The sequence below is a fragment of the Pseudopipra pipra genome, chromosome 6 (assembly GCF_036250125.1).
Source record: "Pseudopipra pipra isolate bDixPip1 chromosome 6, bDixPip1.hap1, whole genome shotgun sequence".
Taxonomy (NCBI): domain Eukaryota; kingdom Metazoa; phylum Chordata; class Aves; order Passeriformes; family Pipridae; genus Pseudopipra; species Pseudopipra pipra.
Window position 1 is genome coordinate 37,020,633 of NC_087554.1, and position 14,450 is coordinate 37,035,082.

The 14,450-nt window shown below is 39.5% G+C and overlaps 1 protein-coding gene across 2 annotated transcripts in view; it reads right to left on the reverse strand.

Moving 5' to 3' along the window:
• The window catches only part of PRKD1 (protein kinase D1), a 124,419-nt gene extending 110,294 nt beyond the window's left edge, over positions 1–14,125 (reverse strand). Inside the window, exon 1 of one of the 2 annotated variants that reach the window (XM_064658524.1) lies at positions 13,629–14,125. In XM_064658524.1, coding sequence (XP_064514594.1) covers positions 13,629–13,817 — 189 coding nt within the window. In that variant the 5' untranslated portion in view covers positions 13,818–14,125. The remainder of the gene's footprint in view (positions 1–13,628) is intronic. The other variant, XM_064658525.1, reaches the window with a different exon arrangement.
• Between the last annotated feature and the right edge of the window lie 325 nt (positions 14,126–14,450).

Genomic DNA, 14,450 nt, shown 5'->3' on the forward strand with positions numbered 1-14,450 from the left:
TCTGATATAACCACAAGAAAAAAAGTTTCAAAAATCTCAAGTGATACTGTCATTTCAAAGTCTCTATACATAAAAAACGCTGCTAATATCAGAAATTATGAAATATTTCTTTTCTTGAAAGAGGTAATATATCTTTTGCTGACATTTGCTTTCCATTGAGATTTTAGTTACAGTTTTCTATCTTACAAAAAAAAAAGCATTAAAAAAACCCAGTCCCTTCCACAGTATATTTCTGTGTGTGGAAATTATTGAAGAACACTAAGAAATTATAAATCAGAAAAATTTAACAATATACTGGAATGAAGGACAACTTCTTTTTACCAGAAGAAACTATAACAAATGCATCTCCAACTCCATAATTTGCAAACAAAATATGAATATTTGACCCAAGAACTACTTCAGAGAATTCTACCAAGACTCTTATGGTCAGAAAGTTACCTAAAAGCATATTTTACATTCCATACAAATTTCTCATGCAATTTAAAACTAATCCTTAATATACATTACAGTTAACAGTATTATAATTTATTGTAATCCTTTTTAATTGCTATTTGTAACTATCAAGCAATATACTAACAGTTATCATATCTTAATATTTTAGACACATTCTAAGGATATATTACATAAATATTCATTAATATTTCTGGTTGTATACACACATCTTTGTAGTGTAAATTCTAAGATTCATCTAAAAATCACTTTTTTACAAACTTGCACATATTAAATTCTTAAATATTCTACACTGACTAAATAATTCTTCTAGGATTATTCAGTCAAAATCCTGCTTATGCATATTTCATTCTCCTCAATATCAATATGCTATTCAGAAAGAGAAACTACTATGTTAGGGAAAAAAGTGACTTTTTCAGTGGCATCCATGGCCAGCAGGAGTCAGAGAAATGATCAGCTACATTTTTCCCAAATTCAATGTTTTCTGTATCCCTTAATACCAAAGTTTGTCCTCAATTTAGACAAATTAATGTGTGTGTAGACAAAGCAGAAGTTTTCTCCCAATGCTACATTCATATACATATGAAATTCTTTATACATCCAGAGAAAGAACAAAAATAGAGATTATTCTAATTTAAAGCTTCATGTATTTTCAACTGTCACAGAGCTGGTTGATAGTCTAATTCATGAGAATCTGTATGCAAACTCTGGAGTCAAATAATAGCATCTTTCCTGGATTAAAAGAAAATAGTTATTAATATTTATAAATATAGTTATTGCGAGGTTCAATTTCAGTATTTTTTTTAACTCTTGTCCTATTGTTGGTCTGTACTCATACAAGCAAGCTCTCAACATGGCAAGTGACATTCATTTTTGTTTGAAACACATAGGGAAAAGAAGGGGATAACAATCAAGCCACACTAGTAAAAGAGATTTACACATTCCTATTCAAAAGATGGAAATTAGGTTTTGACTCGCTCTTTGGAAAGTCTCTCCCTTGTTATATAACATTTATTGTTGTTTTCAGAACCTCCCTTTTGTACTGTTAAATAGAGAGGGGAAACACTGACATTATTACTAAAAAAATTCATTTAACAGAAAAAAAATATGCTTCAATGTATCTTCACTCACCAGCAATGGATGAGATATACTCCATATTTCAGTGAGACCAACAAAGGGCTTTCTTTTTTTTCCTTCAGATCCTTTCCTGAGGCATCTCCAAATATATTCTACCCAGTTTTAACATACTGATTATTTACCTTTTGAATAAGGAAGCAGATGCTTACTGACCATTTAAATTGACAAGATGAAGTTTTTTGTTCTTAGGCCATCTTTGAACAAACAGGTCTGATTTTCAGTAGCTTTAGAAGTTTAGAAATTCTTGCTTCATGCTTCAGTCTTCCAAAGAGTTTTCATCCTTATTCTCTTAGCTATGTAATACCCAAAAACATGAAACTTGTCAAACTGTCAGTATGCCACAAATTTGTTTTTCTTTTTTAACAACACAAAGCACTTACTTCTTGGTAAAACAAGGTATTTAACAAAATTATGTGACTGCAGTACGAAACGGTACTCTGAATGTTACAAAAATGCTGTTAACATTCTTCAATTTAAATATACAATTGCACATACAACTATGTGCCATCTGTGAATGCACAGCACTTAAGATATGCTGAAAAATCAGAAGCCAAATTTTAGCTTGAACTGCATGCCACTAGTTTAATCAATGGCTGTCCATCAGTCCAGGACATTAAGATGCCTAAATTACAAAGCGTGACTGTTCACTAACAGCCTGTTAAGAAGTACAGGAAAAATGAGCACAGGTGGAAAAGGAGTTAAAACAATAAGCAATAGAACAAACACCAACTTTAGCTTTGCTGTTACCTTGGTCTTCCCTCTAAGCCCTAACAGCAAGGTGAGGTCTAAACAATGCATCTTTTGTCCTGCAGATCATCTCTAACATGCACATGTCCTCCCTGCGAAAACAGATAAATCAAACATGTCCTCATCAGTTCACTTCTCAAGCACTGTACCATCTTCCTTCCTTGAAAAGTTACACATTGTTCTATTTGAAACAAACTTTACAGTAGATAGATTACTTCAGTTTATCAATTATTCCTTTCACCCCTGCACAGACCAACCTTCACCATTCCACAAGGACAGATAACTCAGCAGGGCACTCCCCTATCTAACTATTTTTTATTTCTAATCCATAAAATTTGAGGTCTTTATTTCATATTGAAGGGGCTGGTGGTTTTTACTAACCATTTTTGCTAACCACAGGTTTCCCTGAGGAACTACTGCGCTTTTGCCCACAACCTAAGACGGATTTCTCATAGGGGTTTTTTTCCAAAGATACTGCTAATAAACTGCTGGGTTTAAATGCTGAGGTATCATTCCATGGGGTTTAAGATGTGCTGTAATAATGAGATGTCCAGTACACCTTGACTGCAAAATACGAAGGGAAGGACTTCTTCCCTGTATACACTATAGCATATAATAAGGCTCCATCATATTACAGGCTGCTTAATATCTACTAGGTATTAATGTAACATATGTAAAGATGTAAACAATGATTCAAAAGCACCGTTTGAAATTGGAAGTAGTGTTTTCCAGCTGTTTTCTACCTCCTCTTTGATAGGCATATTTAACTACTAGTAGTAACTTTTGATTTTTTATCAGATATAACTTTTAATTTTTAAATATTTAAATCAGATAAAACCCAACGAATGAGTAAAAAAAGCACAGATTGATTAAAGCTATATACAGGCTGTGTCAACTGCTGAACGACTCTTAGCTGGGTCTAATAGGGAAATGCCAATACTTTAGCTTAAATATTAGTTTAATTATTAACCATGAAGCACTGCATACTCTGGGAATCACAGAAACACCAGAACCTCTGGAAGTTATCTAGTCTGACTTCTCACCTACAGCAAGACTATCACCAACACAAGGTTTTGTTTACCCAACTCCAAAAACGAAGGATGAAGTTTCCACCACCTCTCCAAGTACCTGTCCCAAAACTGCACTACAGTCCTACCAAAGAAGTTTTTTTCCTGACATCCAATCTGAATCTCTTTCCAACTGTAACTCACAGTCATTGTTCCTGGTTTCAGCCTCTGTTACTAGCTAGAAGAGTTTAGCTCTATCATCTTTGTAACTCCTCGTAAGTTAGTTCACATCGAGAACCAATTCAGCACCAGAATACAGCTCAGAACCTCCCCGTTTTTGTGGGAGTTGCCAAATAAAAGTAGTCAAATAAAAGGAAGAAAGAGGAGGTTTATATGGTATAATCATTTAACCTAGATTAAGAACTGAAAGTCAGGACACTGCCATTTCCTTGTAGATTTGAAAAATGTGTCATTCCCTCGATCAAGGTCACATGGCATGAAAACAAAATACATTATCATAAACACAGATTAAAGATACACTAGAGATACATTTCTAGATGTAGAGCACAAGCATTTATTTTCCAAACTGTTCGATTTTACTATTACTTTCTGCCTAACAATGTTACGACTACCTGAACTCTTGCTGCTACAATGACTTACCAAGCTTCTTGTGACCAAGTGGCCAGTGGACATACTGTTACATGAGGATAACAGAGACAGCAATGTCTAATTTTCCTCCAGAAACCAGGATAAAAACACATAGTATAAAATCAAGAGATCTTCTTCCCTAACCTAATCTCTTCACCCTCACAGAAGCATACATGCAGACTCTAACCAGATTGTTTCAATTTTCATTCAAGTTTTTTTACTTCCTTTTTTTTTTTGTATATATCTAGGACAGCCAACTTTTTAGGAAAAAATGCAGTGAAAACTGTGTGGGTTTGGAACTGGACACACTCCTACTCATATTCGAAATATTTTGCTGCATTCTTTCTTTTTAAAGGCAGGTATAATAAATATAACAGAACAAATGCAAGTGCATAATTTCACACACATTGTAAATATCTAAAAGGTTTCTTTTTATTACTCTGGCATATAGTTTTCACATTTTCCTAGATGTAGTTGACTTTTGGTGGCAATATGAAATCCTCAGGCAGGTAAAATCAGCACTGGCAACATTAGACAGCAAGGTCAGCACAATTAGTCACATCATGTAAACAGAGAGCAAACTTGTAATGCAGCCCTCTAAGCTGATGCAGAGGGGCGCTGAACTTCAGAGCAAAACGTGAAAGCTTTTGCTTTGAAAAAATTATTAAAGCTAAACTGAAAACCTCATCAATAACTCACACTGTCCTCCTTATCAGTGAATTTTCACTCACCTCATAGACTCTCATCCCATGGATCAGTACCACAATTTAAGAAGTGTAAACCATACCAACAATCCTTTGTGGCCCCAAGGATCTATGGTGCTTTTGGAAATGTTTTGGCCTGAATATCAATCCTAGCCTAGCACCCATAAATTACGGAAGGATATTCAATGCTGCAAAGAGGGAGACCATGGTATACTTGAACATTATGACCCACATACATTAGTAATTTCTGGTTTTAGGTAGAAGGATTTCTCAGGTTGTAAAAGATAAGATCAGGCAATATGAAAGTTGCCATTTTCAAGGATAAGCATCTTTCAGGTAAGTTACCTCATAGCCAGAATGTTGCTCCCAGTCCCAGCTGTGTCTTGTCTGCATTTTTGCATCTATTTCTAACATTTGGGAAAAAAATTATTTCTCAAGGTTGCCTTTTTTTTTGTAACTTGAAGAAAGGAGAAATAGAGCATGCTTTCAGGTTGCACAGGATGTGTTCAGATACAGTTCTTTTAAAATGTACAAAGATAAAAGTTTACAGCCTGCAACTATGGTCACAGTTTGCAGCTTCTCCTCATATACCTTTGTACACACATTGTGCTTAAAATTACATTGGGAAGGTCTTTTTATGCCCACCAGTATTAAGTCTCTAAATGACTCTTTTCTTCACTTAGGAAATAGCCAAGATACAGATTAGATTGCATATGTTCATATTTCTTGGGTTTTTAAATAATAAAATTTGATAATTTTTTTCTCAAAATAATTAGCTATGTTCTAGCTTTAATGTCATAATACTCTTTCTGAGCTGGTTCTGACTGCAGGAGAGGCACACATAACAGGTTATGTAAGAGAAACAACCACTACATAAAGACATTGCATGGCTGGAGAAGTGAAAGCTTATCTCTTGACCAAAGTTTTCTCAGCTGAAGAAGAAAACAGAAATACAAGGAAGAAGCAAAAGGAAGCTACAAATACATGGAGTAAGACAACGTAGACAACAGTGATATACACTGAAATTCATGTCTAACTATGTCTATGCATATATCGCTACAATATATCCACACCATTATCTCTACATTATAGCCTGATACACTATACTACCTTTCCAACCTTACATGTTGTTTCAGCAGATAAAACTAGAAGAACATTTAGAAAGCAAAAATATATTTCACGAAATGGGTGACTTGAAGTGCATACTTTAAAAGTTCAAAGAGTGGTATGTACAAGTTATTTTAATCTTATACTCAGTTTTTGAGTGACATCAAGTCTGTCATCATCTTAGACTGTTTCATGGATAGAAATATTTAAAAGAAAAGTCTCAAAAAGCAAGAGCTCACTTAGCAATACTAAAAGTCTTGTATGAGGAAGAAAAAAGTTGAAAGCCTGTGAAAGAAATCTGGTTTAGTCTGCAAAATCCTGCACATTCACAGGGACACCACTAGCCACAAGAATATGGCCAGGATGTTGAGGGATGTGATTCTCCCTCTTTACTCAGCTCTAGAAAGACTCCAACTGGAGTACTTTCAAAATGAGTCCAGAGAAGACTCACTAAGTTCATCACAGCTGATTACCTCTCCTGTGAAGACAGGCTGAGAGAGCTGGAGTTGTTCAGCCTGAAGAAGGGAAGGCTGCTGGCATACCTTAATAGCAGCCTCCCAGTACCGAAAGCAGGCTACAAGAAGGCTGCAGAAGGAATTTTCACAAACTCATGTAGTAGTAGTCATGTAGTCACTATGGGCAGTAGTGTCAGGACAAGGGCAAATGGCCTTAAGCTGAAAGAGGGTAGGTTTAGACTAGGTATTAGCAAGAAATTCTTTACTATTAGGGTAGTGAGGCACTGCCACTGCTTGCCCAGAGAGGCTGTGAACTCCCCATCCCTGGAAGTGTTCAAGGCCAGGTTGGATGGGGCTCTGAGCAATCTGGTCTAGTGGAAGGTTCCCTGCCCATGGCAGGGAGGGTTGGAACTAGATTATCTACTGGGCCTGTTCAGCCTCAAGAGAAGACTGAGAGGGGACCTCATCAATGTATATAAGTATCTGAAGGGGAGGTGCCTGTTGGCACTTCAGCCTGGTTGGAGCCAAGCTCTTCTCGGTGGTGCCAACCAACAGGACAAGAGGCAAAGGGCAGAAATGGAGGCACAGGAAATTCCACCTGAATATGAGGAAGAACTTCTTTACTGTCTGGGTGACTGAGCACTGGAACAGGTTGACCAGAGAGACTGTAAAGTCCTCCTCGCTGGAGATATTCAATAACCACCTGATTGCAACCCTTTGCCACGTGCTCTAGGATGATCCTCCCTGAGCATGGAGGTTGGATCAGATGACTCAGTGTGGTCCCTTCTACCCTGACCAATTCTGTGATTCTGTGACCTTTAAGGTCCCTTCCAACCCAACTATTCTATGATTTTACTAGAAAAAACCCTAAACAGACTTCTGACAATTTGATATTATGCAAAAAGCATGTAGTAGCTTCCACAAGAAAGGGAAGTCCTCATTCAAGGAGCAAGAGCCAAATATTAGTCAATTGCTAACACTGACTAAAGGCTCATATACAGCCACACTGTTCTAATGCGAAGATAAATCAAGTATTTTAGAGAATAGTTCACCTACACTCTGGATAAACACTTGAAAAAAAGATTTTAATTATATACTTGATTGCAACTATGTAACTGCAACCATATTACATAATGTCAATATAAACCTGTCTGATGTCAACCAGAGGACAAAGTCAAGAAGCCAGTGATGGCCTGTAGCATCATACAGAAGTAATTTTTAAAAATCTACAAACAATGTATGTGCTTATTACAGGTTGCTTGAGACAGACAACTCTCAGCCTCAACGTCCTCAATGTCACAGGTGTAATTTTTAATTCTACATAGGCCTGTCTTAAAAATTACACAGATGTCCTTAAAATAATTGCTAGCATAGTCACTAAAAAAAAAAAAAAAAAAAAAAAAAGACAAAAAACAGGCAAACAGACATATGGCAAAAGCTTTTAACTGCAATAGACAAAACAAGGTAAAAATAAGAAACCAGAATGCAGACTTCAATAAGTGTGTTTGCTTATTTACAAGTCACCACGGTACAAAACACATGGTAACCATACAGACAGATTTCTCCAAACACAGGGGGAAAAAAATCTAGATAAGAAGAAATAGCTTCAGATGTTTGTGAGGGATTTCCAGAAATCATGGGAAAACACCTATGGACAAAGTCTGCACAAATGCATAGAGGAATTTGACACATAGCAGGGTGTTTTACACATAATCCATAGCACAGATCACTTACATACAAGCACAAACTCACCACCCTTTCAGGACGCACTGGGTTTTCTGTGCATTCTCAGATAATTGTGTCATTTAAACCCAGTAAGTCTTCTATGAGACACAGAGTCAGACCTTGGGTATTTCAAATTCACCAAGCACATGCCATACTATGACCACATAGGTACCTCTGTCTGGGAAATGTTGCAACTTCATTAATAAATTCCATTCTTTCTCTGGCAATAGAGCTGAATCTCATCAGCAGCAAGAGAAGCATCTCATATGCTTATTCATCTTCTGCTTTCTTAAAATCATTATGGAAATTATGTATTTCCTGGGGGAACAATCAGTAGAAGTAACACAAGATCAACACAATTCTTCTGTAATTCCTTTAAAAATTGAGATATGAACTGGTTACAAGCCTGTCCTTCATCTAGAGCTCTAACTTATTTCTTACTCTATGATAATTCACTCAATAGCCTTTAATCTTTGGCTAGGAATTTCTCAAATGCTCTACATACATTTGGGGCATTAGTCCCATCTTCCTCATCTGGATGCCTGACAGGTTATATAACAGTGTTAACATTTCTTTAAAAAAAACACATTTTTTTAAATCAAATTCAGACTGACTCCCTTTCATTGAAGTTACTTTTTTCTAGAGTCTTCTCACATAGGCTCCAAAAGTAATTTTAACTAAGCTACAAACTGATGTGACATACACTGACTTACAGTTTCCAGGGTGGAGAACAACAAATGTAAAGTCAATAAAAGATTAAACTGTAAACATCAAAAGTCTTCCTTGAGATTGTAAGGGAGAGACTACTAGCAAAGTACTTTCACTTTGGAAAATGTTTACATGCATAATGACAAGGCCCCTTGCATTCCTCAAATTAAATTCAACAACTTAGTGCTTTCACAACACAGGCAGAGGAAAGCGTTCAGTGCTGAGAAAGGCTCACTTCGGGAGAAAAAAAATTAACATTTTGTTACCAGTGTACACCAGCAAAAGACAGTCAACAATGCTGTGAGTACATGAAACGTCTACATATTTCTGACCGAAGGTATATGACTTTTGGTCAGCATGATAAAAACCTGACACAGTTTTTCTGTTTATCCTGAGGCTAAAAATCTTCCTAGTATATTATTTACCCTCAGTTCCTATCCCACTCTAAAGGAATTGATTTCATTACCACCAGGCTCTTGTTTATTTTAGGAGAATTTGTAGATTTGGAGGAAAAAACAAAAAAAGACCCAAACAAACAAAAAGCACCCACAAACAAACAAAAAATCAGTTGTTCAAACAAACTCCATATGTTTTCCATGGCTGCCTGAAACCCTTGCATAAAAGGTTAAGCATAATTTCATGTCAACCTTTAGAAAAGGTTTTCTCCTTCTTTGCTCAGACCCCAAGTTTAGAGGTTGCAGCCTGAGAAAACAAAACTGAGTTCATTTTTGTTTTCCTATTTTTTTTAAGAGTAAGTTAGATTTTCCTTATAACAACAACCAGAAGCACAAGTGGATGCATACCTTTTCCTGAATGTGTTTGGTTCAATTCTCAGGGAGACTCTAAAAAGGCTCTTGATTTGATTTATAGCAATTCTCCTAATTTAACACCAAATACCTTACGTAAAGATGAATCTGGGTACAGTACTCCAGCTGCAGTATGCCACTTGACCCATCCTTTCATTACTTTTCTTTTTGCCCTTTCCTCTTCCCAAAACAGCCTTCCTGTTCATTATTTTTTCCCTAGTATGAAATTTCAGAATTATCCAAACCACTGAACCATCTGCAACATCACTTTTATAAATCAGTCTGAACCACACACAGACTATGCAGTTCAAACCTTGCTTCCTCTGTTTCAGATCAACTTATTTCCTTGTATTTTTTGTATGTTCTTCATATTGCTCACAACTTCTAAGCCTTCAAGTGCTGAAGGTCTATCTAGTATATGATCTAAATGGCTGACCTAAGGGCTATTTTATAAAACTCACATTCTCCAGTCAAATAACATTACACTATGTATTTACTTGAAAATTCAAAAGTTTTCAAAACTTGCCAATTCCACTACAGTACCCCAACACATCCTATGTGAGGTATAATGATGACAAAGAATTTCAATAAATACAAAATACAAATAATAACTACATTCCTCTTTGAATTAAACTTCTATGAATTTGTATTTAAAGAATTGTATAAAGATTACTTCCTTTTTCTTTTTAGTAAAAAGTCTTTGGTAACATGGTAATTCCAGATAATTGAAGTGCTCTTTGCATTCTTTTGCCCTGGAAAAGTGGTTTTATTGTGTGCAGCTAACCCAAAAAGGGCAATAATTTGTACTATTCTTCTTCAAAAAACAAAGATTGTATTTTACAATATCCTCCCACTGTTCTTGCGGGGGAGTCAGCCCAGAAGTCAAACACTGGCACACATTTTACAGTTGACCCTCATTTATTGTAAACTACATCATCCTTTAAATGTTAAAATTTCATTTCAACTGAAGAAAAAATACCCTCCCATTGACAAGTCTCAGGGTTTTCATGTCACTGGTTCTAAGCAAGACAAACAAAATACACAAACTCAGAGGAATCAAATTTCCTTGCCTTCAGAACAGCTCTTAACAGATTTAAATGTATTTGAATTTATGCCAGAAACTGGTATGTACTATTTTGATCTTCAGATTTTGTAATAAAAGTTTCTAAACAGGTATCTCAGCACGGAATTCCTGAAAGAATGCCTTTCATGGACAATAAAGACACACTTTGCTTATTCCATTTTTCACATCATGTACGTTAGATTATCAGTATAATTATACTCTCTACCAAAATTAGAAAACCTAAACAGCATCTGAAGTGCAAAAGTTAGTCCTCTAGGGTAAATAAATGCAAATCCATGTTTATAAGGAAATATAAACTTCTAAATTATACATAGCTTTGAATTTTATATATGTGAACCCACATATATATTATTCATATACAAAACCACCATATAAAGATATAGAATTATAGTGGGTTTATACATACACACACACACACACATTCATAAATACAACTATACACACACACACGCTGTATTAACATACTACTCAGGCCTACACATGCTCCACTCTTCACACTTTGAGAAGTTTAGTTCAACTTAATGTAAATTTTGAGTAGAAGTAAATTAGGCAGGTGTATAAACCTGTGCAGAATAAGGGTCATAATTATCTCGAATCAGGTATACCCACATTACCATGGAAGAGGTTGTCTATAAACAGATCATCTGACACCGATACTGAAGAAAATTCAGCACAATCCTATAAATAAAGTTGTGTACAAGAGAACTGCTTAAATATTTAACAGCACACCACAGACACAGCGTTGATTTTAGCAGTCGAAGACGAAAGCCAGAGAAAAACAAAATAACAATTTCTTATCCTTATATACTGATGAAACAATCCAGAACAAATAAAGAGTTTGGAAGAAAACTGTTCACTGGTAGGCCACTACTTTACAGACCCTAAGAAACTTGAAAATAGTGTGAGATTTCAATAAAATATACTTTGCAGTGTAGTTTCCTGCTTGATTATGATAAGCAAATACATCTTTCTCATAAAATCAAGACTAAGCAACCCTTCAAATCATTTCAGGAAAAGACAAAATCATGAACCTGCAACACACAAAGAGCTACCTCATAACAGTTCTAGATATCACATAAATTTTTTTAACATCTCTGCCCATAAGTTTAATAACTTCAATTATGCAAACCATCCTGTCAGGTTTAGTGAAACGAATGCGTGCTAGTGAAATAATGAATACAGACATACTTGCAGCCTTAAGCTTAAGGTAAAGGCCACCACTTGACAAGAAAAGAAAAAAGAAAAAACCCTATCTTTCTTCCAGTTTTCCCTGTCTTTGAGCCAATTCCTTCTCAACAGCCTTGGGAAAGGAGACATTTCAGCTCTGAGAAACTGTGTCTAGAAGAAAGTTCCTCATTCAAGTGTGCCCTGCAGAGAAGCAGCTAAATGATGCTTTCTTTTATGTAGTCAAGAAACTGCAACAAATTAGTGTTCAAAATTTTTATGCCAGTACTTATTCAAAAAAGTTTGACTCTTTGAGCACCGGCATTTAGTCTTCCTTACACAATGGTACATTGTTAGGAAATTGGGTTTAAAATCAAGTTACAGTAAAGCCATGAAATTAACAAACTACTCAAGCATAAAAAATAGAAACAATGAATACAACAATCTTAGCCTTTCCATTATTGCTAGCACATTCGGGCGTATATGTGAACAAGTGACAAGTATTGGCCTAGGTTTGAAAACAAATATGGTAATGGGAAACAGAAGGGTACACCTTTCTCCAGAATTTAATTTAATAAAGCAGGTAACCATTTCTTAAACTATGAAGAATACAAAATTTAGAAATAAGGATGTGTATTTCATACTTTTTTAGAAACACTTCATTAGTTCTCTTTGACAAAAAAAAAGTTCCACAATTTAGTGAAGTTCAGATCTACAAAGAGATGTAAGGTAAAACTATCAACTGTAAAAAAAAATAAAATAAAATCTCTGCCTGAAATTATTTCCCTTCAGTAAAAACAACGGGGGAGGAGGAAGCCAATTTTTTTCCATTATAACCATCCCGAATATTCAAGCCGTCTTTTTTCTCCTTTCCAATCACTATGATACCTTTACGTGGGTCTTTCACACAAGAAACATGTATAAAGTAAAACTTTATTATACAATTCGATTGTTAAAACAGAGAAGTCGGAAAAGTCAAAGGCAGCGGAGGCTCAGGCAGAAGTGTGGTGGATTTCAGCGTGTTGCGCGAGTTTTACCGGAGCGCAGGTGAACTGCGCCTGATGACGGTACCGCTCCCGAGGGGCTGCGGTGAGTGCCACCCCCGCGGGCTGTGCCACCCCCGCACCAGTGACCCATCGCCGCCCGCAGGAGTCGCCAGTCACGGCTGACTCAGTCCCGCCCTGTGTCGCGGCCACCTGCCAGCCCCAGGGCAGCGCCGTCCCTCGCCCCCGGCGCAGCGCCCGCCGCCGCGGCCGGGCAGGACCGGGGCGCTGCGGGGCCCCAGCCCCCAGTGGCGGCTCCGCCGGCCTGCCCGGCACAGGGGCAGGCGTGCGAAGCACTGCGCGCCGCTTTGAATCCTGGGCTCTCGGGGTTGGTTTTCCCTTGTTACTGTTCGGTTTTTTTTTTTTTCAGTGGAAACTTTCCTCTCCCAGCAGAGGCCGGGACAGCGTGAACTGCCCCGGGGCGCTGCGCTGCCATCACAGTTGACAGCTTTCTGCCCCCCCGCATTCCCCCTTCCCTTCCGCAGCATTAAAAAGCGGCAGATACATCCGGCCGGAGTTTGTTTTGAATAACGGCTGTTAGTTAGCACAACTAATTGCATCCACTGCCAGCAAAATAAAAGTCAAGCTCCACGTCATGGAGCTCCATACGAGAATCCCGCATGGAGCCTCCTCTGCGCCGGGGCCCGGGGAAGGAGGAGGGGGACGGCAGAGAGACATGCGGGGCGCTGGGTTGAAGGAAGCGGGGCCGGCGGCAGGAAAGTTGGAATGGGTTTCGTTTATCCCCGGAGCAGAGCCACGGGGAAAGTTAACAGCCACCAAGAGCCCCCGCGGGCAGCGTCCGGGGGCGGCGGGAGGGGGTTCGCTTGGGGTCTTTCTTATTACCTTCTGGTCTACGATAGAGCAAGCCATTTCCCGGACGTGGGCGAGGCTGAAGTCCCCCGAGGAGTCCTGCAGCAGCAGCACCGGTTCCCGGCTCAGCCCGATCTGGAGGTGGAAGGCGACGCCGCCGCCGGCAGCAGCCCCCGGCGGCGGCAGCGGGCTGGGCGGCCGGATCAGCGGAGGGGCGCTCATCGGAAACTTCCCGCCGGAGCAGCCGCCGCAGCCGAAGGGTCAGGGACGGAGAGGGAGAGGCGGGCGCCGCCGCGAAAAGTTTGTGGGCCCCCCGGAGACGCCAGGCGAGTTCGCCCCCGAAGTTTCAGGAAAGTCCCGTCGATCTCCTCCCGGGTGAAAATGGCGTGGGGGTGGGGGGGGAGGACCGGAGAGGATGCAGACAGGAAAAGGCGGCGAGAAAGACGCGAAAGGGGAGCCCGGCCCAGCGCCGCCGCCGAGATGGTGCCGCCGCTCGGGCTGTTGGCGCCGTGCGCGGCGCGGGGGCGGGACGGGCCGCGCCCTCCGCCGGGACGGGCCCGCGCCCCACTGGGCCGGGACGGGCCGCGCCGCTCCGCCACCAAACGGCGGCCGCGTCCCGCCGGCGGCCCCGGCAGGCGAGGGCGACGTGGGGTCTGCTGGTTCCCCGCGGCGGAGCTTGGCCTCAGCCGTCTTTGGTCTCCCTACCTGGCCCAGTCAATGGGCTGCGGTGCTGGAGGGTGCTGGAGGGTGCTGAGAGCCTCCCCTTCCCCCGTCATTTCAAGAGGCAGGTGGAGGCAGAGCCTGAGGAGAGTCGGGGATTTCCTTGCTGGCAGGCAGCACGGTGGCCTCTCCCGG